The sequence below is a fragment of the Homalodisca vitripennis genome, chromosome 1 (assembly GCF_021130785.1).
Source record: "Homalodisca vitripennis isolate AUS2020 chromosome 1, UT_GWSS_2.1, whole genome shotgun sequence".
Lineage (NCBI taxonomy): Eukaryota > Metazoa > Arthropoda > Insecta > Hemiptera > Cicadellidae > Homalodisca > Homalodisca vitripennis.
In genome coordinates this window covers 181,516,346-181,538,173 of record NC_060207.1, presented here as the reverse complement: position 1 = coordinate 181,538,173, position 21,828 = coordinate 181,516,346, and the positions used below count along the sequence as shown (strand labels likewise).

General features: G+C 34.1%; 1 protein-coding gene across 5 annotated transcripts in view; it reads right to left on the bottom strand.

Moving 5' to 3' along the window:
• Positions 1-21,828, bottom strand: part of LOC124352830 (protein pellino) — an 88,064-nt gene that overhangs the window by 53,789 nt on the left and 12,447 nt on the right. For 4 of the 5 annotated variants that reach the window (XM_046802526.1, XM_046802525.1, XM_046802528.1 and 1 more), the window contains exon 2: positions 7,660-7,764. In XM_046802526.1, coding sequence (XP_046658482.1) covers positions 7,660-7,764 — 105 coding nt within the window. Of the gene's footprint in view, positions 1-7,659; positions 7,765-15,641; positions 16,017-21,828 lie in introns of those variants that run through there. The other variant, XM_046802527.1, reaches the window with a different exon arrangement.

The following is a 21,828-nucleotide window of genomic DNA, read 5'->3' as shown; positions in this document are numbered from 1 at the left end:
GCAATTAATATTTATGAAAACAAATTATATGACTACTCAGAAATCATAAATAATTTAGTACTATATCTTGCAGAATCTTACAGTAAAACTATGAGTGGTTCAGTTTTAAAATGTAATAACAATGGTTGTACCAGAAAATACCAAACACTCATTTCAAATTACAAAATACACTCGTAAAAAACAAAGTGTACTGAAACCATGTTATAAACATAATAATTATTAACTCGTTCATGACATGTCTGATAGTAGTAAAGACAGGTGTAATTACCTCTAGTAAACAGTCACATCGAATTTTGACAGTTCGGAGCTGAATAATAAACCCAAAACTAATTACATATTATACATTTTTATTATAGACCAATTTGGTGTCAAAAAATTTAAAGATAATTATTTTTATTTCCGAACATTATTAGGATCAAGAAACTGATAATAATTTAAAGTACTAATGGAAGATACAAAATTTAATATTTTGATAAGAAGAAGACATACACAAAATCTATTAGCAACGGACATGGCATTGAAAAGGTTATCGGGTACTACCAACATTTGAAGAATTACCATCTATAATATATTTTTCCAATATTAATGACTCTAACTGAAAGTTTACTACAAGATAGTTCAATACATCAAACAAGAATTAGATTTTATCTTTATGAATGACATATTTTCTTTGTAAGAAGTTTAAATCATTAAAACATCAGGAACAATATACCCGAACACTGCTTCTCCCAAATGACTGCAAGCATATAAGAGTGTTGCATGTTTGAGATACTGTACAACATTGGCTGTCTAGTTCTCTGCATGACAGCAGTTCACACCCACGCGACATCGCACTGATCATTACAGCCTTATCTACAGCAAACAATGCAAGGCCGTACACATAACTACCAATGCATTAACTCTATCATCTCTATCGAAGACTGGTACAGATGTCGGCTCAGTTATTCTATGACAGCAGTTCACACCCACGCGACATCGCACTGATCATTACAGCCTTATCTACAGCAAACAATGCAAGGCCGTACACATAACTACCAATGCATTAACTCTATCATACCGAAGACTGGTACAGATGTCGGCTCAGTTATTGCATGACAGCAGTTCACACCCACGCGACATCGCACTGAACATTACAGCCTTATCTTCAGCAAACAATGCAAGGCCGTACACATAACTACCAATGCATTAACTCTATCATCACTACCGAAGACTGGTACAGATGTCGGCTCAGTTATTGCATGACAGTAGTTCACACCCACGCGACATCGCACTGATCATTACAGCCTTATCTACAGCAAACAATGCAAGGCCGTACACATAACTACCAATGCATTAACTCTATCATCACTACCGAAGACTGGTACAGATGTCGGCTCAGTTATTGCATGACAGCAGTTCACACCCACGCGACATCGCACTGATCATTACAGCCTTATCTACAGCAAACAATGCAAGGCCGTACACATAACTACCATGCATTAACTCTATCATCTCTATCGAAGACTGGTACAGATGTCGGCTCAGTTATTGCATGACAGCAGTTCACACCTACGCGACATCGCACTTATCATTACAGCCTTATCTACAGCAAACAATGCAAGGCCGTACACATAACTACCAATGCATTAACTCTATCATCTCTATCGAAGACTGGTACAGATGTCGGCTCAGTTATTGCATGACAGCAGTTCACACCCACGCGACATCGCACTGATCATTACAGCCTTATCTACAGCAAACAATGCAAGGCCGTACACATAACTACCAATGCATTAACTCTATCATCACTACCGAAGACTGGTACAGATGTCGGCTCAGTTATTGCATGACAGCAGTTCACACCCACGCGACATCGCACTGATCATTACAGCCTTATCTACAGCAAACAATGCAAGGCCGTACACATAACTACCAATGCATTAACTCTATCATCACTACCGAAGACTGGTACAGATGTCGGCTCAGTTATTGCATGACAGCAGTTCACACCCACGCGACATCGCACTGATCATTACAGCCTTATCTACAGCAAACAATGCAAGGCCGTACACATAACTACCAATGCATTAACTCTATCATCTCTATCGAAGACTGGTACAGATGTCGGCTCAGTTATTCCATGACAGCAGTTCACACCCACGCGACATCGCACTGATCATTACAGCCTTATCTACAGCAAACAATGCAAGGCCGTACACATAACTACCAATGCATTAACTCTATCATCACTACCGAAGACTGGTACAGATGTCGGCTCAGTTATTGCATGACAGCAGTTCACACCCACGCGACATCGCACTGAACATTACAGCCTTATCTTCAGCAAACAATGCAAGGCCGTACACATAACTACCAATGCATTAACTCTATCATCACTACCGAAGACTGGTACAGATGTCGGCTCAGTTATTGCATGACAGTAGTTCACACCCACGCGACATCGCACTGATCATTACAGCCTTATCTACAGCAAACAATGCAAGGCCGTACACATAACTACTAATGCATTAACTCTATCATCACTACCGAAGACTGGTACAGATGTCGGCTCAGTTATTGCATGACAGCAGTTCACACCCACGCGACATCGCACTGATCATTACAGCCTTATCTACAGCAAACAATGCAAGGCCGTACACATAACTACCAATGCATTAACTCTATCATCACTACCGAAGACTGGTACAGATGTCGGCTCAGTTATTGCATGACAGCAGTTCACACCCACGCGACATCGCACTGATCATTACAGCCTTATCTACAGCAAACAATGCAAGGCCGTACACATAACTACCATGCATTAACTCTATCATCTCTATCGAAGACTGGTACAGATGTCGGCTCAGTTATTGCATGACAGCAGTTCACACCTACGCGACATCGCACTTATCATTACAGCATTATCTACAGCAAACAATGCAAGGCCGTACACATAACTACCAATGCATTAACTCTATCATCTCTATCGAAGACTGGTACAGATGTCGGCTCAGTTATTCCATGACAGCAGTTCACACCCACGCGACATCGCACTGATCATTACAGCCTTATCTACAGCAAACAATGCAAGGCCGTACACATAACTACCAATGCATTAACTCTATCATCACTACCGAAGACTGGTACAGATGTCGGCTCAGTTATTGCATGACAGCAGTTCACACCCACGCGACATCGCACTGATCATTACAGCCTTATCTACAGCAAACAATGCAAGGCCGTACACATAACTACCAATGCATTAACTCTATCATCACTACCGAAGACTGGTACAGATGTCGGCTCAGTTATTGCATGACAGCAGTTCACACCCACGCGACATCGCACTGATCATTACAGCCTTATCTACAGCAAACAATGCAAGGCCGTACACATAACTACCAATGCATTAACTCTTATCATCTCTATCGAAGACTGGTACAGATGTCGGCTCAGTTATTCCATGACAGCAGTTCACACCCACGCGACATCGCACTGATCATTACAGCCTTATCTACAGCAAACAATGCAAGGCCGTACACATAACTACCAATGCATTAACTCTATCATCACTACTGAAGACTGGTACAGATGTCGGCTCAGTTATTCCATGACAGCAGTTCACACCCACGCGACATCGCACTGATCATTACAGCCTTATCTACAGCAAACAATGCAAGGCCGTACACATAACTACCAATGCATTAACTCTATCATCACTACCGAAGACTGGTACAGATGTCGGCTCAGTTATTGCATGACAGCAGTTCACACCCACGCGACATCGCACTGATCATTACAGCCTTATCTACAGCAAACAATGCAAGGCCGTACACATAACTACCAATGCATTAACTCTATCATCACTACCGAAGACTGGTACAGATGTCGGCTCAGTTATTGCATGACAGCAGTTCACACCCACGCGACATCGCACTGATCATTACAGCCTTATCTACAGCAAACAATGCAAGGCCGTACACATAACTACCAATGCATTAACTCTTATCATCTCTATCGAAGACTGGTACAGATGTCGGCTCAGTTATTCCATGACAGCAGTTCACACCCACGCGACATCGCACTGATCATTACAGCCTTATCTACAGCAAACAATGCAAGGCCGTACACATAACTACCAATGCATTAACTCTATCATCACTACTGAAGACTGGTACAGATGTCGGCTCAGTTATTGCATGACAGCAGTTCACACCCACGCGACATCGCACTGAACATTACAGCCTTATCTTCAGCAAACAATGCAAGGCCGTACACATAACTACCAATGCATTAACTCTATCATCACTACCGAAGACTGGTACAGATGTCGGCTCAGTTATTGCATGACAGTAGTTCACACCCACGCGACATCGCACTGATCATTACAGCCTTATCTACAGCAAACAATGCAAGGCCGTACACATAACTACTAATGCATTAACTCTATCATCACTACCGAAGACTGGTACAGATGTCGGCTCAGTTATTGCATGACAGCAGTTCACACCCACGCGACATCGCACTGATCATTACAGCGCAAACAATGCAAGGCCGTACACATAACTACCAATGCATTAACTCTATCATCACTACCGAAGACTGGTACAGATGTCGGCTCAGTTATTGCATGACAGCAGTTCACACCCACGCGACATCGCACTGATCATTACAGCCTTATCTACAGCAAACAATGCAAGGCCGTACACATAACTACCATGCATTAACTCTCGAAACTGGCACCAAAATATTTTATTACTGTCCAACAATACCACTATTGGAGAATTATTAAATAATACACTATTAGAGTTCTTGGTAGCTTGAGAAATATAAACTAACATTTGCTCAATCGTTTATAGACATTTTGTTATTTAAATATACACTTTTAATAATGATGCATTTAACTCAATACGTCTTAATATTAAATTATTAATTAAAATTGTACGTTTGGCATGGTAAAAAACTAGTTAGTGGAACTTTTCTATGCAATAAAAAAATAAACAAAAAATAATAGGAACTCATGTCTGGTTGTCAAAATTAGAAAAATCACATCTTTTATTTAAAGACATCTGAGGTTCTGAGTCCATATAATAATGTTACCTACCTTTTTACCAATCATACACAAACTAGGTTACAAAACAGCACAAATTGTATAACATTCTAGCAAGTTTAAGAGGAGTTTCAAAGTTTTAATTAAGAATTCTGATGTTTGGAGTTTAATGAATACTCTTATGAAAGAACTAGTCATTGACCTGAAACTAAAAGGCAATCAAGTTTAACCCACAGGCTCTGATATCTAGGTACAATTTTGGTTGTAAATTTTGCAAAATATATTTTATTAAGAAAATTATATTACTAACGATAATCCCCATATTTTGATCACAAAGGATTCGAGAAAATAATTTTTAACGTCCAAAAATACCCCAAAATGGCACTTTTGAGGGGTAATGGTCTATTAAAAATTTCAAATATAAAGTTTTTCCCTAAGGTTACCAAAGAAGTACTCTTTGTAACAAGTTACAATTGTCACTTTTCTGCACATTTCCAATTTTTTTTATTGTTGAAATTTAGGAGATTTCAAACTTGTAAAACCTAAAAAAATTAAATAGGATGACTTTCATTATACTTATCAATAGCAGGATTTTTTTAACAACCTTTATATTACAGAAGTAAAATACATGCTTTACAAAATAAACCTGATAAGTGCTTGGATGCATATTACTTATATCTTTCAAATGAGACACCTCCCGTAACACTACAATAAAAAATACGCGGCATAAAAGTGCCGAAGGTGTAACATTGTTCTTATGGGGGAACAAAACTCAAGGTTGTATCACTAGTGAGCTCTTAATTGCCTCTATAAGTTTACAGAGATTAAATTAAAACATCGCATGAAAGGGTTAATTAAATCAATCCATTATATAAAAGTTCAAATAATAAAACAAGAGTATTGATGGCTTTATACATGGCTACGTCTATTTTCATATTTTATATGTTTATGACTATAAAAAAATGTTCGATTTTTGAAATATTAGATAATATAAATTAGTTTTTAATTTTATTTTAAAATTTTTAGTTTCTTCACCTTTAGGCATATATGAATATTAATTTAAATGTAGTTTTCTTACTTTTTAAACTGCATATTTTTCTCAAAATAGTACTTATTCCATGGCTAGATTTAATAATTTTTACTTCAAAATATAGACATATTCAGCAAACAAATTAGGTGCTCTATTAATTGTGCTAATTCTGTATTTAATGATTTAGCAGGTATAACAAAAGCAGATATCTTCTTTTAAAAGATACACAAAAGTTGCAAAACCTGTTATCTTCTGATCAAACAAAACAAGGTAATGTATTGACTAATCCATAATCACGGTTACGCTCTATTGGAGGTTTACTAATGACTAGCGCCGTTAGACAACACCAATTTAAATTAAACGATTATCCAACAAAGTATTGCTTAACCAAAAATGAGCTGGTTTTTAAGTTACTTTTACGCTTCTTTAAAAAAGGCAACATATTTCTGAATGGAAAGTAGCTCCACAAAAGTACTGTTTAACTGAATACTGATTCCAAAATCACAGTAACACTGTGTAAACAAGTTGGTCGTTAGTACAAATACAAAAACTTGTAAAAAACAGCAAATATACACAAGCCTTGTATATTTAATTAAATATAAATCAATATCAGTCAATTTACAGACTGATTTCAGCTATCAATTGAAAGTTTTTGATGATGAGCAATTTAATTTCTTCCAAAATTGTATTAAAATTAATTTTTCTATTAAGAATAATAATAAAATACAATGCGTTGCCGAAGAAAAAACAAAGTTGACTGCCACATTGGAAAATGGTGACAGTTTTTAAAAGTTTGGAAAATGGTTTTTCAAATAACTATTAAAACAAGGAAAAGTTCCCCATTCAAATTTGCTGTTAGATTTATAGTTTCCAAGATCACAACGGTGGCACATTTTTTTTTTCTTTGAGCCACCCTGTATAAACACAAACAAATTGATTTTATGGCACTTTGTACATACTATGCTTGACCTTTTTCTTGTACCGTACTATTAGACTACCTCTAGTAGAACATCCCGACCATGATTTTTTCTTTTTATCTGGAAGCTTTTATCCTAATATATGTATCATTGGCAGCACCTTGTTCTTCACTGTGTATATTCAACTGGTTAGGTTTTTGTCTTAGTAGTATTTCAAATGAAAAAATATCAGTTATATCAACAGAAAAATTTGTTTATTTAAAGCTTTTGAAAATGAATCTTGCAATGCTTTTATTGAGTAGATGCTTTATTCACCATCAACACAAGATCTTCCAGTCTGATTCATTACACACAATATGTATGCTTATGTTAAATTAAAATAAAAAACAACAATATTAAAGAATAAAATAAATATTAATTAAAAGTTACAACTGAAAACACTAAACACATATCTCCAAAATTTTTCTTTTTTTTTGAAAAATATGGTAGTAGTTGCTAACAACAGCATTTATAAAATCTTGTTCTGGGTGATAAAAGGGGAATGTTCATTCTTTATACACTCTGTACATGGAATTATAAAGACTGTAGAAAATCACATTCAGAGAAAAACCTCTAGTCTAGACTGTTGGAGTAACTAAACATATAAAACATTGCTTTGAAGTATAAAATGGTAAAAGACTCACCCTAAAATTACAAGTTCACCATATTTGACTAGTTGTTTCGGCTTGTCTTCGTGTTGGGTTGAGTTCTGATGATCATCCAGTAATGGGGATTCTGAGCCATCCGATCTATAAGCAAGTGAAAACACATCAGCAATGTTAATGTTAAGTTAATAAATATTTTTAATCACAGATTATTTCTCAGTCTAGTGCTGAATATTCTGATAAAAATGAAAACAAATATTTAATTTTCACCATGTCCGGGAAGCATTGACTATCTTATAGAGATAGTTCAATTTTTCTTTGTGTACTTCAAAAGGTACCTAAGAAATTGATTTATGTTAAAAATTAAGCAATGGTGCGCCCGATGGGATTCACGATAGTCTAAGATACGAGGATACTATTTAAACTTATCTGCCATTTCAATCGAAGATTGTTTCTGAAAAATTTTTTTACTTTGTACACAAAATGTATGTCTGCTAGGAGAAGAAAATTTAAAACTCTTTGTATAAATATGATGAATTGATAGGTAGCAACATTTTGTCGTCACTTTGTAGCGAAGTAGGTTACCTGGGGTGTGACACGACGCTGCAGCAAGAAGTAGTACAAGTGAGTCGTCGGGCTTCACAATATAATGCAGCCGTCTTACATCACACCCTCAAGTGCAATTTACCCTTGGAACTACGACACATCTTAACTTTGTCCTTCGACTTGTTTGAGTTTATTTATTAAACCTCATCAGCTGAATTTTATAAAATTATCTATGCAATGATGATCGTATTTTTGTAGAAAAATTCAAGACAATTTGGGTAAAACCGACTTTTAGAGTGGGAAAGGATAGTTTGGAAAATTAACTGTTTAAAATATGTTTTATTGTTGTAGTGTTTAACATGTACCGCGTTACCATGAAGAGGTTTAAACGTCTTGATTTTATATTACTTGCCCATTTATGCACCGAACATTTTCAAACTCTACACAACTGATTAAATAGGGTTTAAAAATATTCTGTGAGAATTTCAACTCTCACAATTGTTGAAACAAAATGGTGGCATCATGAAAAACTATACTTTATGAACAATAAAAAACAGTATTTTTGGTTTTGTAAAATTATTTACTGTCGTATTCATCAGAGAAATAAAGCATTTCATTCAGAAAATTAGAACATAGTCTTATTAAAAAACCTACAATTACATTCCACAATTATTCGAACTGTAATCCATCCACAGCGACACACTGATAACAATGCTTAACAAATGAATCATAAGCTCTGACAAAGAAATCCTGCTGTATCCGGAGAAGGATACAGCAGAAGAATCTCTTCAATTGATTCTTTTAATTCCTCATCATTATTGAAGCTACGAGTATAAACTTGTTCCTTTAAGTAACCCTATAGAAAGAAATTACACACAATTAAATCTGAGGATCGGGGAAGCCAATCTAAAAAACATCACTTCCACAACCAATCAACGGCCATGAAAGTTGTCATTTAGTAATCGCTTGACAGGATTTGCGAAATGAGGAGGTAATCCAAGAAATGAATTTTTACAAGCAATATGGTAAAATTATTATGTTGGAACCATTTTGTTTCTACAATTGTTAGAGAGCTTAAATTTTTATAGAATACTTCAAAAACCCACTTTATTAATTGTGTAGAGTTTGAAAATGTTTGGTGCATAAATGAGCAGGTAATATAAAATCAAAAGTTTAAATCTCTTCGTATATAGTATATGTATTGATTTTATAAGTTGGAGATATTTAGTCACTCAAATTAATGAATTAGTGTGCTTACTTATTTAATTTAAACTACAAACCATTTTATTTTTTTAAATCTAGTCAGTGATCTGAACTAACACGCTTTTCCTGAATAATTAAGATACTTTAGTATAAGCAACTGGCATGAGTAAATTTATTGTGTATTTTACATTTGGTTGTATAACTCTTGGCAGTACATAATAAGAGAGACACGGACAAGATTAGACCTAATCAGGATAACATAATATGTAAGTTGATACTTGATATGTAACGAGTTCAAAATTGTTATTGTGTGTCATAATTGCTGACAGTATTAATAAATTTGAATTACATGTTAGTCAAAGCTATTACTTGTAGAATATAAGGAATGCTCCAGTCATGATGTAACCGAAACTTGTTTTAAATGGATTTTTTAGTACAAAATCAGCATATTGAAATTGTTTACTTGGTAGCAATTAAAATTTAGACAAATAAAGTCAGTCCGTGTATTCTTCCTAAGAGTAAACAATTTATGTCTCAAAATTGCTGTGTCATGTATTAAGATGTAGCAAATAAACAATTATATACTTAGGTTGAAATTAAATGCTTGTATGTTTGATGTGATATATGGGTCATTGACCCTCCATTGGTTGTTTTATTGAAACAATTAAAAAACAAGGATATTATTTTTGTATTTAGACCATGAAAAACAAAATGTGTTTCCACTGATAATAAAAAACGCCTTTTAAAATTGTTCATAAAATTCATTCAAAACACAATTTTCTAAACATGAATGATAGTGAGTAAATTAAATGTTTACAGAATAACGTGTATAAAGATGAATATTATATGACATGTATACAGCAGTAAAATGATCAAAACTGTAGGTAAGCCATCATGTGACAATTCTTATAGTGTGTGTGTGTCTATAAAATTGTTAAATCATAGATATGTGCTGAGAAATGTGATGACTTTACTTCTAAAGTGATTGACACGAACCGGGTTGACTCTTAAATTGCTAATAGAGCATATTTGCCAATCCCAGACCTTTAAATTATACATCAATTGAAAGTGTATGAGTTGTATTTCATAATTAGAGATAGATAATTCATTGTTTAAATCTAGTTATCAAATCTGTGTTGTCTAGTTCTCAACTACCATTTTGTTAAGATAGGGGAGAGGGGGGTACCTTTGAACTGGGGGCACATTTGAACAAGTTTAAATTTCCCGCCATTTGATGAGCTAACTGCCTGATTTTTTTCTACTTCTTCTTCTCATCTGTATGACCTAGTACACCTGTTTTCCCTCCATTTCTTTTAACCTTTGTATTCAGTGCCACGGTAGGTTAGGTTTTAGCCACATTTTGTAAACTTTTGAGTTTTGAGTTGTAAGACTGTCAGCGGAAGAAAGATTGAAGAATTGACCAACCTTATATTCTAAGGTAAGTACATTTATTGAGCAATTTTTTGAATATAATAACATAAGATAATCTGTTCAACTAACTAAGAAAAAAAATCAGTTTCTTCTACTGTGACATGTGGGGTACATTTGAACAAACATTGGGGGGGTACATTTGAACATTCTAAAATTATTCATAAAAGTTACTGGTTTTGTAAAAAAAGGTAAAATATAAGAAAGCCGAATTTTTTAGGTTATTTATTAGCATTTGTACAAGTTAAACAATTTATTTATTTTATTTTTTTACTGGAAATTATAAATATTAAGAGAATTGTTTTAAAACCTAGAACATATAATGGTAGGCTATCAACAAGATAGAATAAGCATGAGGCCTAATTTTTTGTATTAGTTCCATGTTTTATATTTTTAAATTCTAGTACTTTTCTTACATTTAAAACACACAAGTTTGTCTTACGTCTTAAATCTCTTCATTAAAAAAAAATTTGATATCAGCAGCCTAATATTGAAACAAACCTAATTTGATCTTACACATTGTAGGCCTTGGCCTAGTAAAACAATAAATTTACTAACTTACATTATGTTTAGGTAATAACTCACTTTGTATTGTTTCAGGTTACAATGGTTAGAAACTACATCAAGAAAAAAGTGGGCCCAGAGATAAATGAGCGAGATGTGGAGGAAGCTGTTAAGCTTGTTTTGGAAAAAAAACGTCCCAATACGTCAAGCAGCAGAATCGTTTGGCTTGGTTTCATACCATGTTATTCTATCGAATAAAAAAAGCAAAGGCTCTTCTAAAGACAAAATTTACCATCTGAGCACACTGATATCCGAGTCCCTTCAGCACCCGCACCCCTTTTAAACATTTAATAGCAAGTACACTTCTAACCAAGTATTTTCAGCTCAAGAGAAAAAAAAATGCTAGAAGAATATATTATTACATGTTCTGCGATGAAACTATGGTCTCACGTACAAAATCATTAGAGCTCTTGCATTTCAGTATGCAGAAAAATTGGGCCGATGTCCAAAAAAAATGGGAAGATAATAAAACAGCTGGTTTAGATTGGTTGAAAGGTTTTATGAAAAGACATAAAGATTTATCACTGAGAAAACCTGAAAACACAAGCTTAGCTAGAACATTAGGTTTCAATCGGAAAAAACCATTGAAGAATTTCAAAAAAAACTTAGATGATGTTTACAAAAAACACAAATTTTCTCCGAGTGACATTTACAATCTTGATGAAACTGGGATTAAAACTGTCGTGCAAGCCCCAAATGTTGTAGCTAAAAAAGGCACTAAACAAGTAGGCCAACGTTGTGTCTGGAGAAAGAGGCAGCCTTATTACAATGGTTGCTACTGTTAATGCGGCAGGCAATACCATTCCTCCAGTTTTCATATTTCCCCGAGCCTAGACTACATGACAGTTTAATGGTAGGTGCTATCAGTGGAAAGCTTAGGACTTGTTAACTCCCCCTATAGTGGGTGGATCACTAATGCTTTGTTCCTCAAAGTGCTGGAGCACTTTGTGAAGTACAAGCCACTGCTCAAAAGAATCACCAGTTTTGTTGATTCTCGACAACCACGAATCCCATTTGCACTCTGGATGCAATATTATACGCAAGAGAGATAATGGTATTTGTATTGTGACAATACCTCCTCATTGTAGCCAATCTCGTGTCCAACCTCTAGATTGTTTCAATTTTAGGACCATTTAAACAAAACTTAGCCACAGTTCAAAATAACTGGCTAACAAACAACCCCGGATCTAAACTCTCAATTCATGATTTAGCTGGGTTGGCATCAAAAGCTTTTTAATTTAGCATTTACAAGGAAGAATATCTTAAAAAGGATTTGAGGAGTGTGGAATATGGCCATATTCTACAACTGTGTTTACTGATGAAGATTTCCCATTTTCTGAAGCGATGATAACCTCTAGTACGCCTACACCTGACACTACGAAATCTTCTAATCTAGGACGCGGGGAAAATGAAAATTACAGCCAAGGTACATCTAATGCTAGACCTACAGGTTCAACATCAATTGAAAATGAAAGCCTAAATGATGGGATTTTAAACAAAACCGTAGCAGTGTTCTCCTAGTCCAGAGGTTGTTAGGCCTTATCCCCTGCTGCAGGCAAAATCTTCAGTTAGAATGTAAAAAAGGAAGAGAACCAGGAAAATCGAAAATAATTACGGCCACTCCAGAAAAAATTCGGTTGGAAGAAGAAATCAAAAGAAAGCTTTTAGAAAAACAGAAAAAAGAAGAACTAAGGAAGCAGCGTGACATAAAGGCAAAAAGAAAATTAGATTTACCAGAAAAAAACAAAAAATCAGGACATAACAAAAGAAGAAAAACAAATAAGCATAAATCTATTTCAATACGAGTCTGACTGTGACGATCCTGAACCCAATTTATATGGAAAGTGGAGAATCAGACTGGGTGGAGAGCTCTGAAGAAGATGACAACTTCGATAGGCCTAACCTGTCAAACAAGTAAAAATATGTCCGATGCTTGAAAAAAATACTATGCTGTATTTTATGATATAAGTTGGTATTTAGGAAGGGTGGTTTGATTTCCCGGATGAAGGATTTTCTAAAATTAAGTTTTTGAAAGAAGGACTTGGAGATTCATATGAGTGGCCAAAACATTAAGATGTTCAAGTGATAGAAAATAAATATCTTTTTTACGGGCCAGTACCTTTGATTGGAAATGACCCTTTCTCATCGACGACGACAAGTGTAAAAGGAGAATTCGATCAAAATACTCAATGTTAAAAAAGTAGAAGTTGAACCTAAAATTTTGTTTACACAATCTGTAATGTACCTTTGATTAGTGCACACTATGAATAAAATGTTTTTGTGTATTTCCTTAGTTTTTCTTTACTAATTAATCCAATGTTCAAATCCACCCGTCCTTGTTCAAACCTACCCCAGGCTTGTTCAAATGTACCCCTTAGTGGGTACATTTGAACAACATGCAGTGAACTTTAATTTTTTTTTTTTTAGCCTAGATATTTTGAAGATTATTAACATTAATTTAAGTAATTTGTTGCATAATAGTCTAAAGATCAATGTCCCCATTGCTTGTTTATCAAAATAATTAATTTAAAAAAATACAAAAATATTTTTTCAAAAAGTGTTCAAAGGTACCCCCCCCTTTCCCCTACTCTGTAAATATATAGTTTTTTATGTGAAAAACTAATTTAAATTTATTGTTAAATACATCAGTAAACACCAATACAATATAAAAACACATTAACTTGCATGAAAATTTGATTACCATGGTCCTTTGATTACAATGCTTAGCAACTTAGAATTGGTGAAAATTAAGTTTTTTTTCTTTTTAAATTTTGTAACATGAAACTGCTTAATGCTTTGTTGTACAACATCAACATTTAATGAAAAAGTAAAATCACATCAATGTTTATGAAAATTTGTTTCATTACGCTAATTTCATTGTGTTGCAACTACAAAAATATGTGAAAATGTGCCAATTTGCGCATTTTTCTAGATATGTAACTTAACTCCATTTTTCATTAACATTATTGTCTACATTTTTGTGTTGGTAACAATAATTAGTACAACTTGGTTAATCTGGCTAGATCTTAAATGTTTTATTAAGATGTGAATACTTTTAATAACAAATTTCTCACACGTTAAAGCATAGATACAATATAAGCTGTAAAATTGTCGTTTTACTTCAAACTCAACTTGTGTAGATTTATTCTCATTCTTAGCAAGAAAATTAATATTGAACATTTTAATTTTTACACAGATAAAATTAAATTGACTTACAGTAATGATTTTAAAATTTTTCTGAATTCTACCGAGCGAGTCTATAAATTGTATAAAAATAGTACAAACTTGGAACTTCTGAAGCATTAAGATTAACAGATAGGCTGTTTAATAACTAAATTCAACTGACACCAACAAAGTAATAACTAAAAAAACTTACTAATTAAGACATTTAAATTATATGTATTATTGACACTTTTAACCCATTTCACATTTTTGATGATTTTCAAATGAAAAGTGCTTAGACTTATAAGTGAATGGAATGGCAATATTAATTAAATGAAAATTAGGAAAGATCTAAAAAACAAACAAAAAACTTTAAAGCAGGTTTTACTAAAAGATCAACAAATTATATGAAGTGAGACCTAAAATGCAGAGATTTTTTAACAAAATGTTATCATAAACAAACGGGAACACCAGTAAAACATATTATTTTGTTCATGTAGTAAAAGAACTACTTGACTTTCATGTCTACCTGAGGGCTTATTGCATTACCACACTTTCCGAGATCCTACCACTTGCCCAAGAACCTACCACCCTACCAGAGGACCTATCGCTCTACCAAAAAAGGAGATCCTCTTCTAGAGACTTTTTAGGCATTTCCTCACTTTAATTTTTATTTATATTGCCATCCTAACTTATTAAGCACTTCCCATTTGAAAAATTAATAAAAAAATTGAATGGGTCTTATAAACTAGTACCAGGCATTTTATTCTCTATGATAATATCTTGAAAACAAAAATGTGGTCAATTTCTAAGATAAATACGTTTAGAATAACTTTTAAAAAAATCTGCCAAAATCCAAATTTAACTCACTTATGTGTGTGTGTAACAATTCATACACAAAACCAATCATAATAAACTATAAGTCAGCATATTTATATTTCCTAAAAGCAATATTTTTAACTGGTGGTCAGAAAAATTAAAAATATTCCAAATATTAAATGTTGTAGGATTATTTTAAATTTGTAATTTTCTCAATAATTTAATTAAGTCTGTTTACTCTTTTGTCGCAACGCTCTTTCCTTGCTTACAATACTCAAAACACTCAATGGGCTACTCACCTGATAACCATTGTTTATCCTAGACACAGCAACACTTAAAAAAATTAAAACACAAATTCCTCTAATTTGTCACAAACAGGAGAGAAAAGAACGCGACCCATTTCCGTAAAATAACACAAAAGCACACATCACAGTTTAACACTCACAATCAACACCGAATCCTGGTTCTCAATAAACCATTTATTATTTCAAATGAGTTAAATTGTTTAAGTCGTTACAGACTGAGGTTTACCACACAAGTTGGTGTGTGATAATCCTATTCTTTGTTTACAATGAGGGGGTCCCACTGTCTTGCTGGTGTCTACTCGTAGTGCTGTGTTGTTTTGTGCCAGACGAAGGCAAGAACAAGAACAAACTGGGTAGTAGGCTTGCTTGCGCCGAAGCAGTGTGCAGCTGTTTGTTTTGTCCCGATAAACAGGGCTGTTAAACTGAGGGAAAATTTCCCGCAGCGCGGTACCACGGCACTGCCTTGCAACACCGATAACTCTACAAGCACGGTAACTTAGAACATTTCGAGACTAACTAACTCGAAATCGTTTAATGCAGTTAAAAGAATAAGATTTTTTAACATTTAATTTTAATACCGCTTGGCTGGTGTAGGCTTTATTAGTGTTCTTAATTATATAGATTCTTGTCATATTAATGTTACTATTAATGCTTTGAAATTCTTAGCAAATTGAATAAGCTCAGTCAGCTTTTCGGAAATATTGTAAATGGATTGTGAGAATAAAAAAATAAAATGTAATACATTTAAGGCTAACAGATCGAGAAAAGACATTAAACTTGCAATTTTGTACCATATCATCCATATTTATATTATAACAGAGAAATCAAACAAGTTATAACATTGTAAGCGTTAACAAATAAGACCTGATGTGGTATAAAACAAGTGAACAACACTGTTTATTGATTCCGAAATGACGGCCATTAAAAACAATGTTGATTTTTAAGTAAATCCACACCATAGCAAATGTTTAGGCCCATCTATAGGTAATGCAAGTTACAAAATAACGCTCTTAAATTTTCAATCTCGTGTTGGATTGGCCGAGTTCATTAGAAACAAAATATTTATGATATTGAAATATTATTTAAATTGCGCATGGCTATTGTAAATAACTATTAAAATTCTTTAAGAATTAATAACATAAAATTAAGTATATATCTTTTCATAATTTTCTGCTTAAAATAGTATTTAAGACTTAGAATATCCCTGTGCTTGTAATTAATGTTCACTTGTCAAATATTTATCAAGTTGTACAGCTCAATCATTAAATCCAAAATGTATGTTTAGTTTGTTTCATATTGCTATTGGTAAATTTCAAATACGTAACCAAGAAAATCCAAGCATTGTGAGTCCATAAACTGATAAGATTGCGATTTAAGTAATGAGTTTTACATAATTGTTCCATTTAGGTCATAGAATTTTTAAGACGTGTTTTAGTACTCATTGCTTATTTTATTCAGCACTAAATTTTGCTATATATTAGTAATAGCTGTGGATTGAACGTGTGATCTCTGGAACTATTATTTAAAGCATTGAAGGGATTTTAATTTATCCGAGTTATCAAACGCCCGCCCGCTGAGCAGACGGCACTAAATTCCCTCATTTTTCCCTCTTGCCACTATAACATTGCCGTTACCTAAATATGAAATTATAAAAACAATGTGGCTATCTTATATGAGGGTAGAGTTATTGAAACACTTATTTATCACATTATTTATATCTGCTGAATTAGACTAACTTCTTGCAACCAAATAGTATTCTAAAATATACCGAAATAAAAATGCAAACAAGATTGAACCCTTAAGTATTCAAAACATTCTATATATCGTGTTTCCGAAGTGAAATTCCAACACTCAAATATATACCCACAGCAAATTATAATCCTGCTGAATATAAATTTAACATTTAATACAAATTATTTTCTTAAATGTGTAATTAGAATACGGTATGCTCTAACAAAACGGAACAGTCTTTGACAATTTACTCTCAAAGTATTTGTTGTGTGCTTGGCATTGAATGAATGTTTTTGTTTAGAATTCTTGGAGGTAGACTACTCCTCTCAGAGGTAGTATAATAGATTATTTTCTATTCTCGGATCTCAACGCCCCTTCTCCTTGCCTCTGAGCATATCCGGTATTAAAATCTCAAATCCGCTCATGTTTCTGCCACAGCTATAACAATACTCAACATTTTCAAATATATACTGTTTCAGTACATATGGAACTATACCTTTATCATTTAATATTAACCCTAGAAAGGCACTGACAGAAAATAAGGTATTAATGTTGCAGCTAAAACAAGAGTGTGATGTGTACTGACAATGTAGCCTACTTTAATTTCGGAAAACAAGAAGACGATTAGTAGAATAGAAAAGATTTTTTTATAGAAGATATTCAACCATTATGCTTAGAACATAAATTAATAAAATAAAAAACTAGTACAAATTGGTTGAGGAAACAGGTTGATGCATTTAAATTTCTAGGAACGATAGTGAATGAATGCTATGAACAACAAGCATCTGGAACAGAATTAACCTAGCAAAATGAAGCATGCATGCAGAAGATAAAATGTTCATTTTAAATTAATTGTCATATAAAAAGAAATTAAAAAATATATCAGATAGTAGTCGAAACACAATCTATAAAAAGCAAAGAAATAAATTGATAACTTTCGATAGTAACATTATTAAGAAAAATATTTGGACCTATAAGAGAAGGTGGCATATAGAGTAAAACAACCGATAAATTAAAAAAGAGTTCAAATTTCCAGACATTGTGGCAGAAGCTGGTAGTTGAAATTAAGGTGTACAGGTCACGTGATCAGAAGAGAAAAATGTCCTAAAGGAAATGTAGAGAAAATTCATAGGCAGGAGACCCCGTGGAAGAACCAAGAAACGATGGGTTTCAAGCGCCTTAAAAGGGCTGAAGAAAACTAGGAGTGGAAGAACGGAAACATGGAGGCGGCGGCTTGTTGAAGTCAAATGCCACTATGGGTATGGGATAAGTAAGAGTATCCTAAATAAACTACCATACATTCAGAAAACTATTCGCTCTACCACTAGCCATTAGCTCTGAGATGATCATTCAAACCAAAGATGAGTTCGTTCTTATAGATTCTCTAGATATTATTGACTACGAAAATATCTTACGGTTAAAGGTAATGTATTTAATCTATTGATGTATTTTGTATCATATAATAGACCAACATATGCGATGCTTATTTGCATAAATCTTAAAACGATTTCTGTTAAATGACAGTTTTCTACCATCGTTTGCTAAGTTACCTACGTAAATGTGCAAGATAGTTTGTTTCAAAACGACGAAACCTACACTGCAGCGCGAAGAACGCTACATACGGCGATATTTGGAACGGATCAATAATTAACCAAGCCGTGACCATAACTACGTACATTCTCGTAACAACATAACTAAATTTGTAAAATATAGGCCATTTCTCGCAAACATTTTTCGACCTCATCGATGAGAGGAGTTGATTTTATAGCTCTAAAGTCATAAATTTCTACACTTTCCTCGAGTGATGGCACAAGTAAATCCGAGTATTTAAATTTTTTGCTGCAAATAACACGCGCAGACAAAGAAACAACCGTGTCGACACCAGCTGATAACCGTATCGTCAGCTGCCTACTTGCTTATCGATAGTTAGGAATCTATACATTTCTTAAGTGATGGCACAAGTAAATAGTAGCCTACGTGGTGTTTGCTGCAAATGACACGCGTACAATGTCGACAACAGCTGATAACCGTATCGTCAACTGCCTACTTGCTTATCAATAGTTAGGAATCTATACATTTCTTAAGTGATGGAACAAGTAAATAGTACGTAGTTTTTGCTGCAAATGACACACGAGTACAATGTCGACAACAGCCAATAACCGTATCGTCAACTGCATACTTGCTTATCGATAGTTAGGAATCTATACATTTCTTAAGCGATGACACAAGTAAATAGTACGTGGTTTTTCTGCAAATGACACACGCGTACAATGTCGACAACAGCTGATAACCGTATCGTCAACTGCCTACTTGCTTATCAATAGTTAGGAATCTATACATTTCTTAAGTGATGGAACAAGTAAATAGTACGTAGTTTTTGCTGCAAATGACACACGAGTACAATGTCGGCAACAGCCAATAACCGTATCGTCAACTGCATACTTGCTTATCGATAGTTAGGAATCTATACATTTCTTAAGCGATGGCACAAGTAAATAGTACGTAGTTTTTGCTGCAAATGACACACGCGTACAATGTCGACAACAGCTGATAACCGTATCGTCAACTGCATACTTGCTTATCGATAGTTAGGAATCTATACATTTCTTAAGCGATGGCACAAGTAAATAGTACGTGGCTTTTCTGCAAATGACACACGCGTACAATGTCGACAACAGCTGATAACCGTATCGTCAACTGCATACTTGCTTATCGATAGTTAGGAATCTATAAATTTCTTAAGCGATGGCACAAGTAAATAGTACGTAGTTTTTGCTGCAAATGACACACGCGTACAATGTCGACACTAGCTGATAACCGTATCATGAACTGCCTACTTGCTTATCGTTAGTTAGGAAATACCTGCCGCCAAGTCGACTACAACACTTCCTCACACCGGTTGGTAATACGAGTATGTACACTCATTTCTCTCTAACGAGTTCCGAGAACAGGGTTCGATAAAGACGGTCATTCCGTTTCACATACATTTAGGTTATATCACGATACGTGAAATTGTTAATACGGTTCAAAAATTTGTTTATCTCTGTAAGCTTACATTAACCGTTGTATAGGTTTACTACAAATATTAATACTCCATATTTCAACCGGTTTTCAAGATTGTTTCTTTTTATTCAGCATAAAACCAAGTAATTTGTAATGAACGTGGAAAATATTTATTTTAATTACACATAGTTATTAGTACAAGAAAACTATCTATATAAGTGTTTTTGTCTTTATGAAAGGTCCCTATAAACGAAATAGTAAGCTCTTATCAGATCAATGTATATAAAAGTACTGTTAAATGAGCAATCACATTTCAAACATTTATCATGCAAATAAAATGGTCAGATTCCGTTATATGCCCCCAACGCTTAAACTTTTTTCAATGACCTTAGAACGTTATAAAACGATGTAGTTGAGTAACAGAACTAACATTCCATCAATCAACAATCATTTCCAGGTATTGCGATCGGTATTGTTGTCGCTGTTATTTTATCTTTCTCGAGAATCCCGATTATGGCAGACCGTGCGGCATCACATGATTATTTAAGATTTTTTGCACGGTACATAATTGCCTTTCCATTACAATTCAATTTACATTTCTGATCAGCCCCTCTAGAATTTGATATTTTACTGATAGGTACTATCTCGAGGGAGTTTTTCTTTCGTTGACATCAGCGCGGGGCAGCACCGAAGCGCTGATGGCCGGAGGCACTCGCATTTTGGGTGCCGGAGTGTGATCAAGAATAAAAACAAGTTTTGTGTGTCTTTTCAATAAAGAGTTTAGTTTTTGTATGGTAATGATTGTTTTTGTTGAATTTTTGTTTGGAAAAATGTAGGGGTGTGGTGATATAATACGTAAGTGTACCCTTTTTTCTTAGCTAGTAACCAATTGTAATTCATTATAATTATCCGTAAATGAAAAATTAGCGTTGGGGGCATAATGTTAGTTCTGTTACTCAATTACATCGTTTTATAACGTTCTAAGTTCATTGAAAAAGTTCAAGCGTTGAGGGCATATAACGGAATCTGACCAATAAACTAAAGGATAGTATTTCTTACAAATTGATACATATTCAGTCATTCCAACCAAGTTTACTAAGCATTACTAGAAAAAGTCAAACTAAATGCACCTAAAATTAAATAAAAACTACTAATGTGCATTAAATTAAAACCTTCACTACGACCCTATACTGAGTGGTCAACACCAAAGCAAGCGCACCATGGCGTCTGCCGCTGTCAACGCGTTAAATATGCAGAGAATAATTACTTAACTGCAAGTAATACAGTATAGTCGAATAATAACGCATCACACAGTTGACAATAAACTGCGTATTTGGATGCTATTTACATTTGATTTACATACAGAATCAAAGTAAGTTGCAACGCCACATATTACACTTTCTACGTTGTTAGTAAAGTTCTGTTTTAGTTCAGGTCAAAAGGTTAC